We start from the raw sequence: 25,736 nt of genomic DNA on the forward strand, positions 1-25,736 counted from the left end.
AAAAGCTTGTGTAAGTTTTTACGAAAGCGCGACACCGCAGGAAAAAGGCACAACTCTTTGAACGCAAGTCTCGCCGGTCTCGTGGCGTGACCAAAGCTTCCTTGGCATGCCAAAGTGCTGCATCTCTGCTTTTGCACGCTCAATCAAAAATCGACACCGTGTAGATTTGTTTCACGGGTGCAACGTGCATGAAGATGTATGTGCCTCTGGAGCAGCGTTCTACTTGACTTTGACTACTGTATTTGTGATTTGCGGCACTCGCGGTCCAGAAACGAACGTGATCCAGTGGCGATAGAAGAGGGGTAGGGGGGTACGGCGGCGGCGACAGATTGCACACGACCATATGGGCCGCGTTTAAAAAAAACTTGATCTTGCCGTTTCATACTTTTGCATTCGAAAAGTTACCTTCCTCCACAGTGCTCTATTTGTGATGTCATGTGATCCATTCGAGTAGATTTAGAACATAGCCATGGTTAATCGTGCATATTAGCAACCACTGATTTTTTTTCCTCTATTGATAGCAACGCGCCAGAACAGCTGGGCGATCCAGAACGCTGGAAGAGCTGGGCGATCCAGAACGCCTGAACAGCTGGGCAATCCAGAATACATCTATGCACGACACACCTTAAAACTTTGCCACGGCATGGATTCTTGATAAGTGTCCAAGCGTGTGAAGGTAGAGATGCAGCACTTTGGCATGCCAAGGAAGCTTTGGTCACGCCACGAGACCGGCGAGACTTGCGTTCAAAGAGTTGTGCCTTTTTCCTGCGGTGCTGCGCTTTCGCAAAAACTTAGTTTTAAAAAATGTTTTCGGTGAATAACAACAAACGAGCAGAGAATGTGTCTTCAGCATGCTGCCGCCCAGCCTCCGCAACGCCCCAAAAGGTTGATTTTCCGTGTCCCAAGATGGTTTTCCGGTGGCTGCATTCGTGGAGCGGGGATGTGCGATCCAACAATTGTCACAGAGATCAGTGGTTAGCATTGTCCGACTTCTGCTGCAGTCAGAGTTTCTGACCAGAGCTGCACATGCGGTTCAACAAACTATACTCCTCCTCCGTCTCTTCTAGAATTCTGGTGATTCCAGTGAGCCTCGTAGTTCACAACTCGAGCTTTAGGACCGTCACAGTAAGCATCGAGCCGGCCGTCAGGTAAGCCACACGAGCGAGCACCTTCTAAGCTACCCGGGCACCTTGAGTCGTTGCAAATGTCCGGCATCAAACACCGCCGCAGAACACCACCGGCGGTCGTCCTGTCCAGTCCCGTGACCACCCCAGAGCTAGTGGCCACCGACGTGGGCGGTTTCAGCTGGGTAACCGGAATCCGGCGCCACTACCCGATGAAGTCGCGCGAGACGGTCACCTTTCCGTTGACGGCCGCATTCTCCATGGCCGGGACGTACAATGTGGCCGCCCTTGAAGTGAGCGTCCTCACGGACGACGGCCGCCTCTCCCACGAGCCACTGTGTCCGAGCCTCGTGGTGGTGCAGCAGCACCGGGCACCGTAGGGGTCCCTCGCTTGCTTGCTCGTAAACTTACAAGCGTCCTTCACCCACTCCAGTTTTAGGGAGGGGAGCTGGCCGGCTTCCGTACATCCAACACCGGTGTGAAGACTGACTGCGGCCCTGGCACTGTAGTTACGAGACGACTGGACAAACCAACGTTTCAGCGCGGTAGAGTTTTGTGGAAACTCCACTGGCACGGACCCTGCTGCATCGTTTTATTGCTGTTGCAGTGCAAGTGGCGAAGCCTTGTTTCAGAGAGGTTATCGAGTCGAACGATTCATAGTAGTCACGTAGACGCCTTTGTTTAGAATGAAGTCACGTTTCCCCATGTGGCCTTGCCTGAACTCAACTTCATCACTCTGTGCATAGAGTAGAATGTACCAAAGGTCAGTAGAGATAACTGTGTGCACATGAAGCGTGCCGGGAGTGTCGAGTGCATCTGCAATGTTTTGGCGGCAAGCTTCCACCGGGCAATGGGGAATTTGGGTGGAGGGTTCAAAGTGTGGAGGAGCGTGTTGAATTTTATGCCTTCTTTTTCTCCCATCTTTTGATTGAGTGCATCAGAATGGGTAGATGAGAATGGGCCGATGTGTATGAAGATATTTGAGTGTGTTTCTCTATTTGACTCAGGTTTTCAGATCGGTTCGACGTCTAAGGAAGAATGTGCCAGAGGCATAAAGTGCGAGTGCCGTAGAGGTTGCTGCACTAGGAAATGTTCAGCATTCTCCGAGATGTTTCCGAAATTTTTGTGAGTTTCAGAATACTATCTTGCAGCAACTGCTGCAGTTGTGTGTGTGTGTTTTTTTTTTTTTTTAACTTGTTCTAGCACATTGTTTTGAATATAGTCTTCATTAGTGGAGATCTTTTAAAGATGATTTGCCACTCAACAGTGGTAAACGAAGCCTGGTTTGTGTATGAATGTAGTTAAAGTAAAGTTATCAATAAGTTCACATAGACTTTCGACATACATTAATGGGCTGCTGAGTGATATTGTATGAGGTGTAAAACGCATGCCTCTAGTCAGCATGTCATTTTGATGGTAACCAAGTTGCTCAGATACAAAGAGATATGTCCACATACTTCCTGGCATGGCGAACAAGTGCTAGGCACAAACATCCTTTGCAGAACTTTGCTAAACGTTGGTAAACTAAGCTTGTTTGCCCACTAAAATTTGTTTTGTTGCCTTTGTGTGCAATGCGGTACATAAGGTCTTTGTATTGTTCTTATTTACCTGCAACTGTTAGTATGACTGCTCTTTTATACAATATGTGTAAGATAAAAAGATGTTATGTAAATAAAACATTTGTATTAGGTTCCCAACTACAAGGTTGCAGAGTCTTGTGCATTTGTTAGGCTGCTCTCATCAAGAACTGGTGCCTGGTCTTTTTTCCTCTCTCCAGCTCAAAGATGCTACTGATTTTTAGACACACGTATACATAGGCTATGCCACTATTTTTCTTGCTTTGCCACAAATAGCATGAGTGATACACAACACGAGGAAATATGAGCACAAACATAGTTAAAGTGATGCCACTCAACGCAAGTTTACCAACATTAAAATGACTTCAATGACATAGTATCCTCATACCTTGCAGACACTGGACACCCAAAGGAAGCAACCAATTGTTCTAGGGTTGCACTTTGGTTCAATACATGTGGTGGGGGACCATGAAAGGGGGTGATGGAACTGCTTCAGGCCCCTGATCCCATACACAAAGTAAAGAAATTGTCACCGTGATCAGAGTTGGGCTTTGTTGCGGTGATGTAATGATTTATTGCCAAAATTATATTATTTAGCGATGCTTCGGTAAGCACTAGCGATACATCTATTAGTGCTGGAAATGGCAGAGGAATGCTTATTTATTTATCTTTTGTTGAAGAGGACCGAATAGGCCCCACACTTTGTCGCAGTAAGTAGTAAGCGGAGTGCACGGGAGAAAATTTTAATGCAGACAAAAACAGCACCGGTCTATATTTTTGACAACCGAAGGTGTAGCATAAAAGTAATGGAACACAAACGGGACAAGTAACTCAACATGAGCACAAAACCATGCATGAGCACATAGAGAGAGTTTGCTCGGATATGACATTGGTGCTTTGTGTTAAACACCCTCCTGTCCAGGTTGCTGCCCTAGATGGTTCACCACACCAGTGGTATGGTAGGACAACATATTTTTTCCCACAGATTACCACATGTTTAGTCTAGCTGTATCACGCTTGTGTGAAACAGGGAGTAAACAAATCCACTCTGTTTGGACTGAGCAGTTGCCACCGGTGTCGGAGCCCAGGTAATAACAGTTCTTTTATTCGGTGTGTCATTTCCTATATTGGCAGCTCATGCTTAATGTTTCAGCCAGACCTTCAGGTGATGACAACAGTGCCTCAAGTGTACCGGCTGTTGTAGTTTCTACAAGACTCATTGCTACGAAATTATGTAAATCCTATAAATTCAAGATGGTGATTCTTCCTACACTCTGCTTCCATGTCAGAAGAGTTTCCGAGACTTGGGAAGCCTCTTGATGTACTGCCAGTAGTTGAATTGAAAGGATCGGCTGTTCATGCGGTCAATGTAGAGACAGCCTTCCAAGTGGTCAATCTCGTGCTGAATTATCCGGGCAGGCCAACCACGAGCTTGCCACTCATGGTGTTCCCCGTGTTCATTCAATCCTGTAAAACAGCCCAAAATCGGAAACGTTTTTATGAAACAACAGCTCGCCTTTCACACTGAGGAAACCTGCAGGGTCTGGCACAAAAGTAAACGAGACTCTATTTTTAAAATTTGTTACAAAGTTTGTAAGACTTCAATGTGATCTCCCTAGAAGTTCCTAGGGGCTAATTGCTCCCTTTGGAAGCAACAAGTCACTATGAAGTAGTTCATACATTTATGTCATGCTTTGCTGTTCAGTGATATTGCTTCTCTTATTTTCATAATGCAGTCGACGAACATGCTATCGCCTATTCCACAATTAGTCTCGGCTCGCCCAACAATTGAGTCACATTTTTGTCAGCAAGGTTCCAAGCTATCGGCTCGACTACAGTTTTGATGTTAGAAACCGAGTCTCGCCACTTTTGTGGCACACCCTGTATTTGTTCAAAGATTACTGGCTTTGTTTTTCATACCTGAAATTTTCACTTCATAGTACCGGGGCACCTCAGCACTGTAACCTCGAATGCTTTCGCAACCTTCCGGAAAGACAAGCTGCTGGTTGTTGACGACTTCCATAGTGGGATTAATAAACACCTTCGAATAAGAACAAAAAACCCAACTTTTATGTAGAGTCATTACTGTTAGAATTTCGAGATACCGCACTTCCTTTGGTTGTACACTGCGCAACAGTGTTGGCTCAAACAAGCCGTCGCCGGTTTTCTCATTTGTGGTACTAACCTAAGTGGTAGATGTTGCATGTCCGCCCATGGGTGTCTAAAAGGGGAGTGCAAAGGTGTGTCCCCCCACTTAGTATTTTGGGAGTAGTGACGAGTTGTTTCGGTGGCGTACGTTGTGGTCACACTGCTAATACACCTTAAAAAAGACCATCTGCAGAGGGCTTTCTTGCATGACAGTCCTGCCACATTGATCATACAAAAACCTGCCTGCAGACATGTTCGAAGAAAGGAAACATGCTTCGAACATGGCGCGTCCGCAGGTAAAACACCGTGTCTTCTGTACAATGGACGAGCGGTGTGATGGCACGACTAGGATTATCAAATGCGAATGACAAGCTCGATGGTATGTGTAACAAGCACGGCAAAAGCTTAAAACCATCGTGCTCATAAAACCAACACCGTCAAAGTTGACAGTCTGACATCGCTCCTATCTCTGCCGATGAAAGCAGAATAGTATGGCCAAAGGATTCCCATCCTACCAAACATTATAGTGCCCATTTTATCAATGTCGGCTTGTCGCGACAACGCTTTTGCCCCGTAATTCCAAAGTTCTTCCATCTAAAAAAAGAAAATGGCTCTCCAGGACAAAAAGGGTTTGCCCCACATCCACCTGAAAGAATGTTTTGCAGACACCCATGTGCCAGTCAGTATCCTTTAGAGGTAAAATGCGAAAAAGCGCCGAGGACGTGTTCGCGCTAACAGTGTTGCACAGTGTGCAAGGTGTGCGTAAACTTCATTCATGGAGCAGTGAACAATGCAACAGAGAAGAGTTAACAGTGGAGCACCTACACACAATGTAAGCGCGCGTTATTACTAGGGTTCGGAGTTTTCAGTTTAAACCGATAAAACTAAGCCGAATCCATTCTCTAAAATTCTGTTTTAACCGCAAATGGTCAGTATTTTAGGGTTGCATTGAGGTGGGCGGGGGGAGGGTAGGGGAGAAGCAGGGGAGAGAGGGCATTGCAAGGTTCAACATTGTGTGACTACTTCGTGATTGCCCTCTTCCAAGGTTCAACATGCAACAAAAGAGGCCTTGGATTGGCCTTCAAGGGACATCCGCGTCCTTTCTGTGATCGGAAATGTCAAATTCCTGGTCCTAAAAAAAGATGGGTGTGGGCTAGTATAAGGCTTTTTAGCTTCATGCAAGATCTGCAGCCAGAGTTTGGTGAGTACACAAAATATGTTGCGCTTCTAAACATCGCACCGTGTCTCTTTTTAAAGTCACATTTGGTTGATTGGCCGATTCTGGATCAGGCAGCGCTTCATCTCCTCAGCATGCCAGTGTAAACGTTGAGAGGGCATTCTCAAAGCCCATGCTCATTAACAGGAAACAATGAGCGTGGATACGCAAGGAGAACCTGGGAAAGTACATATGTGTTTACTATAATAAGATCACGTAATCCTGATGTACAGAAGGTGAAGTTCCATGGTTTTGGGCACTGACTTGTTTGTACTTCTGTGTGTGTGTGTGTTTTTTTGTTTACAGTTGCAAACATTTGCCAAATAAAGTGTCAATGTTTTCTTTTTTTTAATGTATTTGTGCCATTATTCCTTGAGGGATCATAAATATCAGTTACAAGGATCATCTGATCCGGTGTTCGATGGTGTTTCTTTCACATTCACCGAAAAAACCCGGTAAACTTTTGTGGACATAAATATACACCGAAAAAAAAAAAAAAAAACGAAAATTGAATCTTAAAGTAAACACCGAAAAAAGTACGCCGAATTTTGAAAAATGACCAAAAATGACTAGACCTTGTCAACCAAACCTGGGAAAGCGAAGTCAGTACGAGTGCAGGTGAGCTAATTAAAGTTAAATCCTGCCGTGATTAACTTCCATTAGCTTGGGAAGCCGGAAAATTCGTTTTAAAACGTATTCCCCGGCACTGCAGTCCAAAAAAGTCTTTAAAATGAATTCCTCAATCCCTGAATAGGGGAGAAGAAACTCCCCAGTTGGGGAATTTATGATGTAAAAGGGATAGAAGTGGACAGACTAATGTCTTTTCTACTTTGTATTTTCCTTCCCAGGCTCAGGGTTCAAATACCATGATTAAAACGCACCACCTCGCCTGTATTTTGACCATTTTTAGGGGGGGAATTTGTTCCCTCCCATTTGGTATTGATATTATTTATTGCACTTGACAGGTAGAAATGTACAGGCGTGCTGGTGTTGGGGGAAGGCTGACGCCACAAAACCGACCTATACACTCTTACAATATACAAAATGATAAAAAAAAAAGAATTAGTGTGCAAAGGTGAAGATGGATCCGAGGTGGAAAGAAGCACATGGCGTTTTAATGGCCCATACCTTCAATGGAAACGCTTGGTAGAGCCTCGCCGTCATATCTTCCTTTTTTGCCATCCTAATGTTCGAGTTTGAAAACTCCATCATCGTAATTTGCAGTGGGCACCCAATTTGAGGCGCTGATATGCCCACGGAGTACGTTCCTCGCATCACTTGCCTCATTGTGTGAATGACCTATATGATGAGAAACCACGCACATTGGGGTATTTCCAGGCATCGCAATAAGGCTAAAATTGTGAAGCGTAGCGTTTTAATTGTAACGTACCTTTCGGATTTCAGGACTAGTAATTTTTTGGGGGTCCACCGGTTCGGCACGAACTCTAAGCACGGGGTCTCCAACTTGACACATAAACTCGTAAGGCGGAACAGGATTTGATGTAGCTCCGAAACTTTTGATTTTGGTTATGAGGCGAGAATAAATGCTCACCGATTCTTTCAAAGCCATTTTGAACTCAAAATGGTGCTATACATTACCAAAATAACGATCAGTACCTGCGAGGGATTCTATCGAGGCAACCACAGTGGCTTCTGCTTTCGGGCAGCGAGGAAAATCGAATCAGAATCGGTAGACGGTTTCGTATCGGTATTATGCACTACTGTAGATATAAAACAAAATAATAACTCATTTGAACATAACACATTTTATAAAATGTTAAAAAAGTAAAAACGTAATGATATTATTTGAACTGGCTAGTCGCCCAGTGCTCTATGGCCCAGAGTCGACAGTGTTTCGATTTCGCCGTTTTGGGGGTCTGCGAGGTTTTTCCAGTTTTGGTTTTACGGCAAACACTGTGCGGCAACCCAAACAAACGTCTCGTTTGCGTTCTATGTCGAAGCCTAGGTCGTCGGTAGCGGCCCTGGTATCTCTTTAATCCTACTAGAACACACAATCAATTCAAAATGGTAAGTTATTTTTGCAGTTTTGGTCACTCTCTAGAACTTCTATAACTGCATAGTTTTTGCTCAAGAGTTAAATTGCTCTAAATATTTGCTTCTGAAATTCGCCGGTAGCGCGCAGCGTCTTCCCGGCAAAAGTTCACGTCCTATGACGCGATTGCTGCGAATTCTGCTAATGCGCGTCCTTTATGTTATTTACAGACGATCAGTAAGAACAACAAGATGCTGCAGCACATAAACTACCGGATGCGAGTGATCCTGCAGGACAGTCGCATTTTCATCGGAACATTCAAAGCGTTCGACAAACACATGAACCTCATCCTTGGAGATTGCGAGGAGTTCCGCAAGGTAAAGGGCAAAAACCAGGCGAAACAAGGCGATCGCGAGGAAAAGAGAGTCCTCGGTCTGGTTCTTCTTCGTGGGGAAAACATCGTGTCGCTGACCGTGGAAGGGCCCCCACCACCCGAGGTACGCCGGCGTTGCTCTGTTGGTACTCGCGCTCATGCTGACGCCCTGTTTTTGCGGACTGTTTTTCAGGAGGGCCTGCCGAGGGTGCCCATCCCTGGGGCGACGCCAGGCCCGGGTATTGGACGCGCCGCAGGCAGGGGTGTGCCTGCAGCTCCAGTTGGTGCTGCGCCGGCAGGTATGTGCAAGCTCGGACATCGCTTCTGTATCGAACTTGTTCTTGCACGATGTCATCATTATGCGGAAAACGTGCTGTCTCACGTGTGGCAAACTTGGATCTGTGGTGCTTGTCGTTGTAGGTCCTCATTGGCAGTGAGCTGAGCTGTGCCATGTGTATGAATTTATGAAGGATGTGGGGGGGGGGGGGGGGGGGGGGTAGCATTCTCTTCCTGAGCAATGACTACGAAGTGTTGCTTGATGCACGTCTACCGAGACTGGGAATGTAAAGAGTATGGGCCGATTTCTGTCAGAAGTGCAGCAATCTGCTTTATATCAAAAGACAACCACTTCTTGCTCTACGTGTGGGTGAGAAGGCGGGCAAGCTACTGTTTTTGTAACGAGGTCCAAGGCCGAGATAACAGAGCATTGTCTGTGTTTCTTTCTCTGTGATGACTGCCTTGGGTTTGCTAAGTTTCGGAATAATTTGTTGTCATTGGCTCTTCCACTTTCACCAAACTCACAGTCTTGTCACGGTGAATGTTCATCAGCAGTAGTGTATGTCAGTAATGCAGTGCCATTCAGAATATTGGATTGCTACATACATGCCTTGCATGGGACATCACTTGGGTTGCTGTCCATGAGCCAGTGTCCCCTCCCCTTCCTCTCTTGCAAGTTTGTGACATGTGTGCTTTAAGTGCATGGGTGCAGGAGCAGAGGGAGGTCACTCTCCACTAGTGACAAATGTTGCATGTCACATCTGTCAGAAATGTGGAATGGGTGATACTTTGGTGTTATCTTCCTGCAGTCCTCTTGTGTGTATATAGTACGGCTTGACTGTGTACACCTTGACATGAATACTTCTGTTGCCCTAAGCACTGGAGAAGTGATGTTTCGCTGACATGCAGCATGAATCATCTTCTGTCACTTGTGTTCAAGGAATGAGGTGTGATGGTATTTTTCATCTAGCGTGACTGAAAGGTGGCCATAAAAACGAACACCTTTGAGCATTGTATGACTGCTGAATTCTGTGTTTGTGCTTCCCGTCCATGGCACTCTTAGCAGCGTCTCACTTTCATTTATTTATTTATCCTTAAGGGCCCGGGTGGGGCATTACATAAGGGGGGGAGTAGACGAGAACTAAAATACACTTTGACACTTGAAAACGACAAAAATAGGAAAAGGAGAGAGTCAAAATAACAATAGTAAAAAACACAAAGTACTGATATGGTTTAGTCGGGAATGGTTAGTGGTTGTGTAAAGAGACTTCCTGGCGAAACCTTATTGGGTCAGTAATGACTACAATGTCGTCGGGAAGGGAGTTCCAGATGGCTATTGCATGAGGGAAAAAGGAAGTGTTGAAGGCAAGCGTTTTGCCTGCAATACGCTTGATGCATTGACTGTGATTAAGGCGTGATGATACTCGGTCTGGAGGAGCAAGAGGGGTGGTATGGGAGTATGGATAGTTATAGTAGAACTTATGCAATAAACATAACCGAGAGTTCAATCTTCGACTGGACAGTAAGGGTAGTTCTAGAGTTTCTTTAAGTTGGGTCACACTGATGTCATGAGTATAAGCTGATGCGATGAATCGGGCTGCGCGGGTTTGTATGCGTTTCAGGTTATCAGAGAGGTAAGCTTGAGAAGGGTGCCAGATGGATGACGCATATTCAAGCTTTGGTCGAACGAATGTTATGTATGCAAGTTTCTTAAGTTGACTGGGCGCGGACTTTAAATTACGTTTCAGGTATCCAAGTGTGCGTGATGCCTCAGCTATAATATTATCGACATGCAGAACCCAAGAAAGCGTTGAGGTTCAATTTACTCCTAAGTACTTATAAGAAGTTGAAGTATTAATTGGGGTGCCGCCGAGTGAATATAATACACTTGGAGTTCCACTTGTGCACACATTTAGTCCATGTAGAAGCGACGTGTGGTTGCACTTTCATTCAATCTATGCTTTCGATGCTGCTTGGTGGTCTCGATTTGCATCATTGAAGCTCACGGTGGAAGGAGAAATATGTGTCTGAACAATGCCGCTTCGCCATGGAACAACTGTGTTGAAAGTTTACTCGCATTTCTGGCAAGCGCCATGATATGCGCAACATGAAAGGTGCTTGGGAAATCGTCCTTGTTTGCGTACACATTTTCAAAGCTGTGCTGCGCATGACCGCACCTGTGCAAAGGTTGTGCGGCGAGCGATTCCGTGCTTGCGTGAGAGCCTGAAACCGATGGTGCACTTGCGAGGAGATGAAATGAGTGAAATTTCAGCCCCCTTTCTTGCCTTATTCAGACACCTCTCTTGTTCTACTATAGTGTAGCTATTTGTTGTCACGACCGGACAACCAGCCATGCAACTGACAGAGTAGGAGTGTAGCAATTGGATCAGGGAGCTGCAAATAGGGCACAAATCGGACGAACGTGCCTGAAACCGCATATGCCCACAGTTCACGGATAAAACAAAGCTGCTTTTGATCATCCTTTTTGCCACGGACCTGTTCCGATGTTGCAGTTCATGGTTTTAACATTCTGGAGGGTAGGTGTTTGCGATCTGCGGTTGGGATTTTCGTAGAGGTGGGCGATCTGTCGTTTTTCTAAATTGATATTGTGCCCAAAACATGGTATTAAGCTTGGTTCATAGCAGCTCTTGTGTAATCTTTCTAGCATTGCTTCTAAAAAATTGGAAGTATTGCACTTTTTAAGTTGCCCCAATATTTCTTGGTAAAAAAAGTGTCCTAGCAGAAGGTTCCATTGCCTCACGTATTGGCGACCCTAGCGAAATGGACACCGTGTAGCGGGAACGCCGAGAAGCTCGAGAGGAGGTCGTTTCGACTCTGTCGTCTGCTATCGCTGCTTGGTTCTCATAGGCGGTGTCCCCGCAGGGGGTGCCTACACCTTCGGTGTTAGGTGCTTGGTGAGTAGCGCCACCACGGACCCCAGCCACGCGGGCCACCATACCCGCACGCAGGGGGCACCTGCCTTGGTAGGTGCTTGGTGAGTGGCGCCACCGCGAACCCCAAGCTATGTGGGTTTACCCACCCACGCCTGGCTGTGCTTGGCTTAACCCGTGTCTGGGGAAAAGAGGACCCTGGTGGTTGAGCTGAGCCCGGGGTATGTTTGGACTTTTCGGGGCCCCCCGGGCGAGGCAATACACCGCTTCGACCTCTGCTTCTCATAGACGGGTGTCCTGGCTTGGCCCAACCAGGATGATTCAGTCAGTCGCCTCTTCTACCCTCTTCTTCCTTCTTTCACTTTTCCTCCCACCTCTTTCTCTTTTCTTCTACACTCTCTTCCTTCCTTTTTCACCTTTTTAGGCGGCAAAGGCCAACCTTGAGTGGAAACAGGTCCTGTCCCTGCAACCACACTAGGGTATAGTGCCCGGACAGCACTGGTAAAGTAATTGTGTCAGCCAAGCCCTTCTTGCTATGGCACATTACCTACCCCCTTGTTGGGCTCCGTGGTGGGCGGTGCACCCGGGCACTGAATTTTCCTCCCATCTCATATGGGTCTGCGCAACAAAAACTTTCTTGATCGGCCTCTGAAAAGAGGTCGCACCGAAGCTCAAGTCACTCTCGAAACATCCATTGTACCTGAAAAATTTCCAAAATTTCTTGTCTTGCATTCTGAAGAGGAAAAACCACTTTCTAAACTGTCCCCTTTCCTGGTCGCCAAGGCACTGGAAGGAATCGTTGGAAAGGATTACTCTGCAAAAAAGATGGCGTCCGGTGACCTTCTAGTTGAGATCAACACCAAAAAGCAAAGTGAGGCCCTTCTTTCTCTCAATGCTGTGTCTGACTATAAGGTAAATGTTACTCCACACCATAAACTTAATACAGTTCAAGGAGTTATTTCAGAGGACGACCTAATGGACGCATCTGACGAGGAACTTGTCGAAGGCCTTTCAGACCAAGAAGTAGCTGCTCGACGCATCACCCTTCGTCGTGAGGGCGTGGAGCGAAAAACGACATGTTATACTGACTTTTGACGCCACTACACTTCCAGAGACCATAAAGGCAGGCTACATCCAGTGCCGTGTTCGCCCCTATGTGCCGAACCCTCAGCGGTGCTTTAAGTGCCCAAGGTTCGGGCATGGGTCACGGAGCTGCCGAGGAAGTGATACTTGCGCGAAGTGCTCCAGTAAAGAGCACGTCGCTGACTGTTGCGAGAACGATCCAACATGTGTCAACTGTGAAGGTCTTCATCCAGCTTACTCACGCTCTTGTCCGAAATGGAAAGAAGAAAAAAATATTGACTCTGAAGACCTGAGAAAACATCTCCTACCATGAGGCGAAAAAACGTTTTTCCTTCTTATCAAAAGGAGGATATGCCGAGGTCGTGCGCAGGGGACCCGCATGGCCTATGATGGCGTCGGCGGGAACACAGACTCCTCCAGAAGGAGTGTGTCTCCCGTCAGTGTCCCATCTAAAACCCACGAGAGCGGTGCCAGCTGCACTGCGCCCCAACCACGCGGTGGACGCTGTTCCTTCAATGTCCACCCTGAAGCGGGGGACGGCACTCCCCGCCGCCCCTGCCTCCCTGCCTCCGAAAGGCCGGGGGCAACCCCGTGTCTTGAGCCATCAGAGAGCTAGTGAGCCGTTAAGGCTGCCGACCCCGGCGGGTCTCCCCCCGGCTCCCCCTGAGGAGCCTATGGACGAGGGTGGACCCAAGCCCGGCGAGGAAAGTCTCCTCGCGGGATCTGACTCCTCCCTTTCTGCCACCAGTGACTCCACTGGCCAACAGAAAGAGGCTTTAAAGAAGAAGAATGCACCGCGCAAAAAGATAGATATTAACCCATAGTCATCTCATTTAACTTTTTACCGGTTTTTATATTCACTTCGCACTGGCTAAGCATATAGGTATTATGCAGTGGAACTGTCGCGGCCTTCTACGTAACATAGATGACATCAATTCATTTTTTTATGAGCTCCGCCCTGTTGCTATTTGCCTACAGGAGACTTACCTGACTTGCACACGCAGGTTTTGCGTCATCATCAAGTTTTTAGAAAGGACCGCCATTCCTCAAGCCCTTCGGGTGGTGTAGCAGTGGTGGTTCAGAGTGGAGTGGCATGTGCCAAAGTTCCATTACAAACTTCACTTGAGGCAGTTGCAGTTCGCATCCTTCTTGACCGCCTCATCACTCTAGTGTCACTCTACTTGCCACCTAATGTTCCGCTTCATCTTCATGAACTCCAAGCACTCATCAACCAACTCCCCAAACCTTTTTTAATCCTTGGTGATTTTAACGCCCACCATCCTTTGTGGGGAAGCTCTCGTCAGGACTCCCGAGGTGGAGTTGTTGAACGACTTTTATTATCAACTGAAATCTGCTTACTGAATAAGAAAAAACCTACATTTTTTAGTGCTGCCCACAACACTTTTACATCAATCGACCTATCACTATTATCACCATCTCTACTTCCATGCTTTTCATGGAACGTTTTAGACAACCCTTTTGGCAGCGACCATCTACCCATAATTTTAGAGAGCGTTTTACCAGTTTCATCGATACCAACTCAACTCCCGCAATAGAAGTTGGAAAAGGCCGACTGGTCTATTTTTGGTTTAGAAGCAGCACTTGATCCCTCCTTGTTTCTTCATATGACTCCCAAGGATGCGACGCTTTACGTTACAGAATGCATTATAAATGCTGCTTCCGCTTCGATTCCACAGACTTCAGGAAATCTTCCCCGGAGGTGCAAGCCCTGGTGGAATGAGGAATGTACTTCCACTCGGAAAAGCCAGAACAAGGCGTGGGGAACTTTTCGGCGGTATCCAACTTTCCGTAACTTGATCGAGTTTAGGGAAAAAAGAGCACAAGCTCGGTGGACGCGAAAACGGGCAAAGTGGGCTTCTTGGACAAAGTATGTTTCATCCTTAAATAGTTTTGTCACGGCTAAAGAAGTATGGGATCGTCTCAAAAAAGTTTGCGGGCAGTACCATGCTTTCAGGATTCCACTTTTTCCTTCGATCTCAGCATCTCTAACAGGGCAAGCAGACTTCCTCGCAGAACATTTTCAGCGTGTTTGTAGCTCTTCCAATTACAGTACGGAGTTTGTAAAGTTCCAGTCTACCGCTGAAAAACAGAAATTCACTATGTCAGGCTTTAGCTTGGTTGCATACAACAAACCATTCACAATGTGTGAACTCGAAGTTGCTCTCAGCTTAAAAAAGCAGTCTGCACTTGGGCCAGACAGAGTTCACTACGAGATGCTCAAACACCTCTCTCATGAATCCTTGTACCACCTGCTATCCTTTTTTAATTACCTTTGGGAAGCTGCTGCTTTTCCGCATACTTGGAGATGTGCCCACGTTATACCTTTGCTGAAGCCTGGAAAAGATCCCTCTCTGGCTACAAGCTACCACCCCATAGCACTTACAAGCTGCTTGGGGAAAACTTATGAAAGGCTTATAAATCGCCGCCTTATGTTTTCTTTGGAGGAGAAAAACTTTTTCTATACTAACCAGTGTGGCTTTCGGGCTGGACGGTCGACTATGGACCATCTGGTCCGACTTGAGACCGTCATACGCGAGGCCTTTGTTCACCGGCAGCATTGTGTGTCCGTGTTTTTTGATTTAGAGAAGGCATACGACACTACATGGAGGTATGGCATCCTTCGAGATCTGTACAACTGTGGAGTGCGTGGCCGCATGCTCCGTTGCTTACAAAACTATTTAAGTGAACATACATTTCAAGTTCGATTAGGCTTGTTTTTATCCAGTGTCTTCTTACAAGAAAATGGTGTCCCCCAGGGCGGAGTCTTAAGTGCCACTTTATTTGCAGTTAAGATAAACAGTCTGGCTCAAGTTATACCGTCATCCGTTTCTTACTCTCTTTACGTAGACGATGTGCAAATATCTTTTTCGTCTTGCAACCTCTCTAGTTGTGAACGGCAATTGCAGCTCACGATAAATAGGATGAGCAAGTGGGCAAATGAAAATGGTTTTAAATTTTCCCCAGAGAAAACTGTGTGTGTGCCCTTCTCCCTGCGACGAGGTCTATCTTTGCATCCAGTCTTACAATTGAACAACACAGAAATATCGGTGAAGCACGAACATAAATTTTTAGGCATGACCTTCGATAAAAAGCTTACATTTAGGTCTCATTTAAAGGAAATAAAGCAGAAGTGCTTGCAATCCTCTAACATCCTTAAGGTGCTGTCACATGTATCTTGGGGGTCTGACAGGCTATGCCTCCTACGTTTGTGCAATGCTTTAGTTCGGTCACGCCTGGATTATGGAGCGATCGTTTATGGTTCAGCACGACCTTTCACACTAAGGATGTTGGATCCGGTTCATCACCTTGGGCTCCGGCTTGCCACTGGGGCATTTTGCACATCACCCGTATTAAGCTTGTATGTGGACACACATCAAATGTTTCTTGGAAAACGGCGACAGTACTTGAGCCTGTGTTAGTATTACAAAGTCCTCTCGGATCCCCAAAATCCTGCTTATAGTATTTTACACACCCCTCAGTTCTGTAAATTGTTTGAAAACAAGCCAACTATTGTGCGCCCCCTAGGCTTTCGAGTTCAAAGTATCTGTAGCTCTCTCAACCTCCCTGTCCCTTCCACAAGTGGTGTTAACTTGCTAAAATCTATAGAGAGAATTGCCCCTTGGAACGAGCTACCTGTATGTTGTGACTGGTCTTTCACCAAATACAGTAAGAAGACCGTTGCTCCACAGTTTCTTCAGAAAGAGCTTCTACCTTTGCAAGAAAGGATATCTAGAGGTTGCAACGAGTACTATACCGACGGGTCGAAATCTTTAAGTCAGGTTGGTTGTGCAGTTTATTCTAGTAACTTTGGAAGAGCTGTGCAGCTTGACTCAATGGCAAGCATCTTCACCGCAGAGCTCTATGGTATTTTATTAGCCATTGAGCATATTCTGGACAACAATGTATTCAACGCAATCATTTTTGTAGATTCGCAAAGTGTTTTATCTGCTATTCCAGAGTTTCTACAAAGAATATACTTACACAACATGTTCGTATTAAACAGCTCTTCGCCTTGGATGCACTATCAAATTTTGCTGGGTACCGAGTCACGTAGGAATCGCAGGAAATGAGAATGCAGATCGCCTGGCTGCATCTGCCACACACTCAATAGTATCTTTTGGCCTGCCCTGCCAGGACTTTAAACCACTTCTAAAGAAACCTCTTTTAAAGACTTGGCAGCTAGAATGGGACACTGAAACCAATAATAAGGTCCACGTAATAAAACCCATGATAGGCATCTGGGAAAGTTCATTCCACAAGAACCGCCACCTTGAGGTTCTGCTTTGCTGCTTGAGAATTGGCCATTCACGTTTGACACATACATACCTTCTAAGTGGCGAAGATGTTGCAGTTTGTGCCCATTGTGGGGAATTACTTACAGTTTTACACATTCTACGGGAATGTAGGTTTTATCATCAACTGCGCGTATCATGTTTTCCTGAACTCTTTAGAAACCATCTTCCCTTTCATCCTATGTTTTTACTTGGAGACAATGCCTTAGTACCACTCAGACGAGTTTTTGATTTTATTAACAAAACTGGATATCTACACCAGTTATAAAAAGTTTCTCTAGCCTAGCATCTGTTTCATTTGATCTTTAAAACACATTTTGTTTGGCGCATTATGGCCACCGTTGCCGCTGCGGCATTAAAATCTTAATCCCAACTAACTCATGGGCAACAACACGGGTTTACCGTGTTGTTTTCGTTCAGATATTCTGAACCAATGTTATGGAGCCACACACCGATGTGGTTGTGTCAACGTCAAAGCAGGCGACTCTCGTTTGATGAAGACAGGTGCCAAGTGCCTATTTTCATCTAACGAGGATGACAATGATTTATTCCGAACTAGGTAAATAGATACAGTAATCCGTTTCGTTCCATGGTCTCGTGTTGATGAGCTGACAAGTGCCAGCAGCACAAGGAAGAACTGCACAAGTTGTTTGTTTTTGGAACAATAAATGTTTTTATTGTTCAGAAATACACACCGTATTTGGATGAATATGAACAACACACAATCAGTCGTGTGTTTATTTCCGTTCCCCGTATCAGTGCCTTCAAAGCACTTGTTTGGGCGCGTTGCTTTGTGCTGTTAGTGCCACAGCTCGGCCAACTGTCTGATCTCCAAAACTGGGACATAGCTGGCTTTGTCAGAAGTACTGAGGCATCAATTCGTTTGCTTAATTTTCTTTTGGCAGAGTGGCGTTGAACATGGCCGCATGTATTAGAAATAATGCACACATTGAACCGTGTACACCGTAAAGTCTAGTATGAATGCCCGCCCCCAAGAGATCGACCATCCTGTTTTTTTGGTTGAATATCCAACATAAAAATACCGTGTCGTAAACCTATAAATGATGCACAAGGCAGATACATGCTCTGGCACACAAATAGCAAGCTGGCGGGAGGACAAACAGAACAGTGGCAATGTCCTGCCGAGCTATGCAAACTCTAAACTGTTGTGCTAGAACACATCAAAGCAAGTGACTTGTGACAATAACCTTCAGTTTTATGGTCTTGCGAGTTCTGTCAGTCCTTTTTTTTTTTTCATGTTTTTTTTTATCAAACCCCTAAACAAGCTTTCTTTTTCTTTTTGTTCTAGTCAGTCATGCTTGTTCTAATAAGGGTAGTAGTTGCTCATTCTTAAAAATTCTTTTAAGAATGAGCAAAGGACATAGTGCCCACCTTAGACTTTTGAGCCCATTTAACTAACCAAGATGCTCTTCCACGCTGCATCTGCGAGCACACCGGTGCAAAGCGATTGAGAAAATTAAGCACCCCATCTTGAATCCCTTCTGCATTTTTTTCTCCAAGACCTAACAAGTGCCCATCCCTCAGTTTCCCAAGCCATCGTCAGAATTTAGGTGGACGCTCCTTCGGTATTTTACGGTAGTTGTAATCCAATTTCCTGCAGGCTCACAATTTCACATGCTTCTCTGCTCACGCACTAGTTTTGGAAGTGCTTACTTGATGGGACCCCATATCTTCGCACCGTTCTGTCTATTCGGTCGCTATTGCAGAGGGGCAAATTCCTTTTTGTACACCAGAGTGCACGTGCATCCAACCCCTGGCTAGTCGGTTTTCCGGTTGCTCAACATGCATTTGGGCAGCCCTCGTTCCCCCAACTAACAACGGTTGTCCGTTTGTGCAGGCCTCCAGGGCCCCGTGCGTGGCGTGGGTGGCCCGTCTCCGCAGGTGATGGCTCCCCAGGGTCGCGGCGGGCCCATGCCGCCCGGCGTCGGGGTGGCTGCGCCGCCCCAGGTGCGTCCCGGCGGGCCCCCGCCCCCGGGCGCGATGGGCATGAGGGGGCCCCCGCCGCCAGGGATGATGGGCGGTCCCCCCGGCATGATGGGCCGTGGCATGCCCCCACCCGGGGCCATGCCCATGGGCGGCCGGCCACCCATGGGGCCGCCGGGCATGCGGGGCCCACCCCCTCCCGGCATGATGCGCGGAGGTGAGTCGCACGCTGCTTCATCATCTGTGGCCCTCTACCATTATCTGAATTGCCGGTTCGAGAGCTGGAGAGCGCTTGCATTGCGCAGGCGCTCATTCAATGGGGGTATTCTTTTGGGTGAAGTGCTCGTACCACTCTTGCGTGCAACTTCTACCGAATCTTCCCGAGCCGGCAACTTCAGAAAATGGTAGTTCACTTTCTTTGCTCTCTCTGCAGACTGGTGCATGGCCGGACACCACCTTGAAAAGCTCGATGCAAACGATTTTGGGGAAGGCCTCGGGGTGAAGAAGATATACGAGACTAAATTGATTGTTTATTCTTTCATATATCTCATTCACCTGGGGAGGTTTCCCTAGATCATTCGCATCTACTAACCGTTTACTAATGTGGTCTGTACGATTAAGTCTGGTGGCAGCCATCGTAGTCACCGAAGGGACGAGAATGGCAGGGAGGTCTTTCAGTGGTCTTTCACCTCCAGCGCAAGCTTCCTACCTTCAGTGTCTTGCGAGCTTAGAGTTTGCATTTGCACCCGATGCAGAACGGAGGGCGAAGAGTGCGTGCTGGAAAGCAGGGTTGGGCGGAAATACTCGAAAATGTATTTGGAAATACAAATACTGGGATACTTTAAAATAGTACCTAAAATACTGATACTGAAATATATCTGTAAATGTGTATCGCGATACGTATCGGAAATACATTTTAAATATAGGCAAAAAGTATTTGGAAATACAAATACAGGAATACATTTTAGGGAAGGCAGAAATACAAATACAGAAATACTGATACTGCAATACATTTTTCCAATTTATTTGAGACGAAATTAAATGAAGCTTGGAGTTGGAGGTGGAAATTTTTGATCCTGAAATTACTTTCCCGTAGGCTTGGCACTTTGCCTTGAAGGTAGTGATTTCGGACGGCGAGGAGTCTTCAATGGGCTCAGAAAAACGTTCCATTAAGGACTGACCGTGGTCCCTTCCCTGACATCCTGTCTGTCTGACGAGGGATGCGAAAAGACTTCGACCTCTAAATAAATTCTCTTTCATCCTAAATCCCATCAAAACGCCACCACGCCCTTGTCAAATAAGGACGCCCCTGTCAACATTTATCACATGACGTCACGGTGGAATGAACTGGTATTCTTTATCTGTAGGTATGGTCTTGAAGATGAAATTTAACGCGCTGCTGTATGAAAGTACAATATGTAATTTCGTTGTAGTTTACCTCGTTGAAGGTTGTGCAGGATTTTCGAGAATAGTGGACCACCTGAAGCATACTGGAACACATGTCTTATCTTCTGTTACGGTTGAAAAAACGATACGGTGGCATCCCTGTTGTGAAGGTGCTTCCTGCTGACCCTGCGCCACCGACGCATGGATTGCAGTCATCAAGTTTTGCCTTGCATACTCCAAATAAGACGTCGTGGATTGCGACCTGATATTGCCGGCAGAGGTGCGAGCTCTCCGAGAAACAGCGTGCTCGAGACGAGTCGCAGGTGTACAAAGTATGGGTCGGCACAGCGAGGCCACGTCTGACCTCCTTTCTGGGTTTCGGATCACCACAGCAGCGGGCCACTTTAACGTCGGCTGATGACGTACCCTTGAGCCGTGCAATATTACGGGCGCAGCCGCGGACGCATTCAAATATCTGTTGAACTTCACTGCGCGAGATATCCTACAATTTTAAGTCAGCCACCACCAGGCTCGTGCTGCAACGAACTGTTAATCAACTTTGCCGCATGGGTGTACTGAGTACGTTAAGGCAAAAGAGACGGTAAGCAGCGGGCTTTGGATGCCCGCAAACAATGACTCAAAAAAACCCTACCTAAGGACCTGTGGCACAAGATGCTCGGACTCTACTCCTGGCACGCCACCTAGTTCGAGTCCCTGACTGCGCAACAGTTCTCAGAAGAGAGAAGAGGACGCATAGAAAAATAGTTTAGAAAATCGGAAGGAACCTTGGTCAGCATGGTAACAATGCCCCAGCATCTCCTTGGCCCTGGTGCCCTCAAAAAATAAGAAAAAAGGCGTTCGGGTTTTTTTATTTTATTTTTTTTGGGGGGAGGGGGGGGGGGGGGGTTGAGTATTTCTCAAAAAATGTAACGAAATACATTTCACCCTGATTGTATCGCGATACAAAGGAACATTCAAAATGTATTTCGATACAGAAATACAGATACTGGCGAAAAAAAATGTATTGCGATACAGAAATACAGATACGAAATGTATTCCTGAAATACTATCGCGATACATTTGTATCGCGATACTGCCCAACCCTGCTGGAAAGTGGATGCCCGAAAGAGGCAGCCTTCCGTTCTTATCTTGTACCCGACTATAACGTTTATTTTCGTCATATTTTGGATATGCTCGAAAAAAATATGAATAAAGACACGTTTGAAGGTAAGGATGGCTAAGTTTGAGGGCTGAATTAGGTTTATTTTTGCTGACGTCATGCTCCAAAGTGCAGGGAATCGGAGAAAACCTCCTGTACTTCAAAAAATTGCAGAAAAAATCTATTTTTACCTCATCATTTTAAGTTTGCATGCAATAGATCACTAATATTCTATCTTACCTTGAAAGGAAAACACCTTACGCCGCCATTTTGGGTCCAGACAGGCACTCCAAATCTAAGCAAATTTTTAAGATTTCTTGATTTTTTTAGTCAACTTGAAATTAAAATTTGACTACGAAACTTTTTTCACTTCTTTTTCTGAACCTTATGCTCGACTAGGTTGCATTACAATTATAAAAAATTATTCGTAGAGTTTTTATTTAAATGATGAATATGTCACTTTCTTCAAAAACGGCCATATAGAGGGTAAAAAAAAGCCATGTGGGCAACGGTGCTCGCATTTTCTAAAATAGCCGAAAGGTTAACCGACCCCCTCTGTTCAACATGTCAAAAAATTAGAAAAGTACTTTTTGTTATTTTGGAGAAATTATTTTTTCAATATAAGGCAGAACGGCATCGCCTCCAGGCGTCCACCCCGTCGGCAACGCACACCGCCGTCTGGTACGGTTGAGTGAAACACTGCACGGGGAACTTAATTTCGTTAATTATATTTGTATAGCTAACGCTAAGAATCTTGACATTATGACATGTCTATTTATAGTGACTAGAAAGTGCATTATTTGTTTTGCTCTAAATATTATGTCCGGGTGCGCTTGCAAGTTGAATAGCTACTGGAAATATTGTTTGGGATACTTTTTATCAAAGCCGAAACAAAGCACATTTGTAGCTCACCGACATTTCGTTTTCTTATGTACATGAATGTAATATATAGTCCAGAAATACTATATGACATTTAGAATATCAGTGTTTCATTGGCTTTCAGTTCACCTCGTAGTGCTGCAATGTCTTTAGCCTCGCACGGAGAACTCTTCCTGCACGTTTGATGGGGACGTTATTTTAGCAACCACATGCCCGTGTCTTATAGGCGCCACATAATGGTATTGACGTGTGTTTGGTATGGTGGTATTGATAATGGTATTGACGTGTGTTTGGTTTGCTTGCTCATGGCGGTTGCCGAGTCTTCGTCTCTCAGCTGTGACGACGCTATCTGGAACCCATTTGACGTTCACAGTTTTAATTGAAGCCTTTGCCCATTCAGAACGATCTTGCGCTGTGATGATCTGACTGTCAAATGACCTTTGAATGCTAGCTTTGCTAGCCAGCCTTTTTATAGTGCCGCCTAAGCCATCGCAAGAGCTTTTTCAATGAGATGTGGCGAAAAAGGGCCACGTCGCTTCCAGCTCCGAATCTTTCTTGTGAAAGCAGAGGTTGAGGAAGTTTTTCCTGTTCTTACACCGAGAAGCAGCGCCATCCGTAAAATAATTAACTTTTGCGAGGTCTGCTTTTTGTTTTTTGAGTTCATGCAGAAAGTGGTGTTGAAATGCATGCATGCACTGCCGCATTGTCATGGGAGTCGGACACAACCACAAAGTATTGAGTAATGTACGAGTCAATTCCTTCCTTCATGCTTCGAGTGTAGGCAACAACAGGATGAAGTGTCGCTTGCGTGCTGCTCCAATGGAAGGACTGCGCAGCGTCCTAAACGATGAAGTTGTAGTTCTCTGCAAAGTCCATGATGACAATTGCCTCGGTTGGTGGAAGTGTCGATTTCAGAAACCTAAGATAATTTGACTGAAATTGCTCACATGGTGATGACGTTTCAAGTTCTCCAGCTTTTCAAGGAGTTCTCCCACTACTTCTGTGGTACTCGATACAACTATTATGAGCAGGCACTTCTCCCAGTGAACCCACCGCTTGTCCTTTATTTCGTCGTCTTCGGGAGTCTTGCCTTGGAGAAAACATTTTAGTGGTTCCGTTCCTGGGCATCTCGAGCAGGTGTTCATCATGCAGCTCTCTTCTTCGATTGAACAAACGGTGAAAGCCATAAGCTTGCCACAGGTTTCTTTTATTCCTAGTGCATGGAGCATAAGCTTGACGCTTTGATGGTACTCGCACACACAAACAGAGTGTGTGCCAGCTGAGCCTGCTAACACACACCAGGGGGATTCAGGGATGCAAAGGTTGAAAAAGAGGCTGGCAGGTCTGGATTTTCCTCTTTCCATTGAATGAAAGCTTCCTTTAGATTCAACAAAAGAAGCCGCTTTTGATTTCCTTTCAGGACATTTTTCATCCCAGGAAGACAATACGACATCCTGTCATCTTGGTAAAAGGTCTCAATTGAGGTTTTCACTTCGGAGGACAGTGGGTGATTTTTTTGTGGATCGGGTTTTTAGAGAATTCCTCTCGTGTCTCGGAGTCGTCTGGCAGATCGAACTATCTTCTTGCCACAACCAAAATACCACTAGTTTCGGATATGGTCCAAGATGGCGGGCATAGTGCTGTAACTAACAGCTTTTCTTGTCTGGACTTCGAGCTTTGAAATTTTTTTTTGAAGGCTACCAACAAAAGACTTAAAATCGCACAGCAATGATTTGTCATCTCCAGGAATGTCAGTTTGTGACATATTCTGATAGGCACTGGCATCCACGCAGGAACCTGTGCTAAAGATTACTTTATCTGTACCATCTTTCTAGCCCACCACAGCTACTGTGCTGAATTCATGGTAAAAGTTGTGCTTTTGGGGGTGCATGGTATACATTCAAAAATATTACACAAATGTCTGTCTACTTGCTCCAATTTTGCAGAAGTGTTCGTCTGAACTCTTCTGCCAAACAGGATCTAGGAATTTACTTTTTAAGTGTTATCGTGGAATCAGCGCTGGCTTGCTAGAAACAGCGTCTCAGCCGAGACAAAAGAAAGCACTGCCAAAGCCAGCACGTGAGCTGAGCGGGACTTAAGCTGCATCTCAAGACGCTCGCGCGCCCCAGCCTTTGCGGTGCTTTCTTTTACCCAGTCTCGGCTGAAACACTGTTCTAGCAAGCCGGCCCAGACGTTTTAGTCGGCTTCGCAAGCACGTAGCCATGGCCCCCCCCCCCCCCCCTCCCCCGAAACAAAATCCTGGCTACGTGCCTGTGGCTTTGTATTCGGTTATGGCTTGGAAAATGCTTGAAAAATGGCAGTAAAGACGCACAATTTATGTGCCATCATCACAAGTCACCAAGCTCGTTGGAGATAAGAGAAAGGCAAGAAAGAGTGTTTATTTATTGTAAAATGGGGACATGGAACTTATGACTTCAGCTGGGTTTAGCTCCTCTGTGGCTCCCAGGCTTGAGTACTGGCCGATGTCACTTGACACCCGTCGTTCGACCAGTCTGTGGTTGAATGGGTTTCCACACTTGGCCCCGAAATTGCTACGTATGTATAAAGTGGAGATAAGATGCTTCCCCATAAAAACGACTAGTAGGTAGTAGTCGCTTTTTCACAAGAAATAGGTGACTGAACATTTGTTGCCTTTTTTCTAGGTCCGCCCCCTGGAATGAGACCGCCCCCACGGGGTTGAAGACTTGCCCGATCACCGCCCATTGTGACGCTGCAACAAGACTTCATAGCAGAGCACAGGGCAAACAGGCTAGCGATGGCGCAGTTCCTGTAGCTTCCTCGCCATCTGAAGACGAGAGGGGGGGCATGCTTGCCTGGTTCATCAGACATGATGTTTGACCAAATGGGTTTATACTTTTGCCTTGCCAACCTTTATTGAAGATACTGTTCCAAGTCAAGCAGCATCTTGGTTACGTCAGAAAGCAAGGTTACGTCGTTCAGCCCATTTTTCACCCTGCCTTGTACATATGTCATTCTTTTTATTTAGTTACTCAATATTACGAATAAACTTGTCTTCAAATTTGGATTGGCATGTGTCTGGCATCACTTTATTTTTGGGGTGCACCTGCAGATTACTTAGTAAGCAAAATGATCTACTGCAGTAGTTTCCAGAAAGCTACTTCCAGAGGTGCAGTACATGCTAGCTCTGGAATGCCTGTTTAAGAGAGACATTTGAAAATTTGCTACGAAGCAGCTCTGAATGCAGAGTGCAGGTTGGGGGCCACAGGTGTTCCTGCTGGTGGCACAAGGCAAGTGCAGCACATGCACCAGTGGTAGTGAAGGCAAGAAGCAAGTCTTGTGCAGGAAGTACTGAAGCGAACAAAGCACGTTACCATGTTCGTTCGGAGAGCATG

General features: G+C 45.9%; 3 protein-coding genes across 4 annotated transcripts in view; 2 read left to right on the plus strand and 1 right to left on the minus strand.

Annotated features, from left to right (window-relative positions):
• Window positions 1-2,822, plus strand: part of LOC8030472 (trafficking protein particle complex subunit 8) — a 38,426-nt gene extending 35,604 nt beyond the window's left edge. For both annotated transcript variants that reach the window (XM_029988197.4, XM_029988196.4), the window contains exons 26-27: window positions 1,068-1,148; window positions 1,231-2,822. In XM_029988197.4, the coding sequence (XP_029844057.2) occupies window positions 1,068-1,148; window positions 1,231-1,504 (355 nt within the window). In that variant the 3' untranslated portion in view covers window positions 1,505-2,822. The remainder of the gene's footprint in view (window positions 1-1,067; window positions 1,149-1,230) is intronic.
• A 606-nt stretch (window positions 2,823-3,428) lies between these two features.
• Window positions 3,429-7,767, minus strand: LOC8030471 (peptide deformylase, mitochondrial). The gene is made up of 4 exons (XM_002401285.5): window positions 7,456-7,767; window positions 7,194-7,364; window positions 4,622-4,742; window positions 3,429-4,168 (listed from the first exon to the last, which is right to left on the minus strand). The coding sequence occupies exons 1-4, from the start codon at window positions 7,633-7,635 to the stop codon at window positions 3,987-3,989; spliced, it is 654 nt and encodes a 217-aa protein (XP_002401329.1). The 5' UTR covers window positions 7,636-7,767; the 3' UTR covers window positions 3,429-3,986.
• A 199-nt stretch (window positions 7,768-7,966) lies between these two features.
• Window positions 7,967-25,408, plus strand: LOC8030470 (small nuclear ribonucleoprotein-associated protein B). Its single transcript, XM_029988201.3, has 5 exons — window positions 7,967-8,093; window positions 8,289-8,555; window positions 8,625-8,730; window positions 18,853-19,155; window positions 25,026-25,408. Exons 1-5 carry the CDS (start codon window positions 8,091-8,093, stop codon window positions 25,061-25,063), a joined length of 717 nt encoding a protein of 238 aa, XP_029844061.1. The 5' UTR covers window positions 7,967-8,090; the 3' UTR covers window positions 25,064-25,408.
• The last annotated feature ends 328 nt before the right edge of the window (window positions 25,409-25,736 follow it).

This window comes from Ixodes scapularis, unplaced genomic scaffold, assembly GCF_016920785.2.
Source record: "Ixodes scapularis isolate PalLabHiFi unplaced genomic scaffold, ASM1692078v2 PGA_scaffold9__187_contigs__length_104089568, whole genome shotgun sequence".
In the NCBI taxonomy this organism is placed as follows: domain Eukaryota; kingdom Metazoa; phylum Arthropoda; class Arachnida; order Ixodida; family Ixodidae; genus Ixodes; species Ixodes scapularis.

Excerpts from the sequence above, each read along its gene's own strand:
- LOC8030471 (XM_002401285.5), bottom strand. The coding sequence starts at position 7,635 with ATGGCTTTGAAAGAATCGGTGAGCATTTATTCTCGCCTCATAACCAAA. Across the intron at positions 7,365-7,455 it reads CTAGTCCTGAAATCCGAAAG|GTCATTCACACAATGAGGCA; the intron begins GTACGTTACAAT and ends CTCATCATATAG. Across the intron at positions 4,169-4,621 it reads CTATGAAGTGAAAATTTCAG|GATTGAATGAACACGGGGAA; the intron begins GTATGAAAAACA and ends GCTGTTTTACAG.
- LOC8030470 (XM_029988201.3), top strand. Across the intron at positions 8,556-8,624 it reads AAGGGCCCCCACCACCCGAG|GAGGGCCTGCCGAGGGTGCC; the intron begins GTACGCCGGCGT and ends ACTGTTTTTCAG. Across the intron at positions 8,731-18,852 it reads AGTTGGTGCTGCGCCGGCAG|GCCTCCAGGGCCCCGTGCGT; the intron begins GTATGTGCAAGC and ends CCGTTTGTGCAG.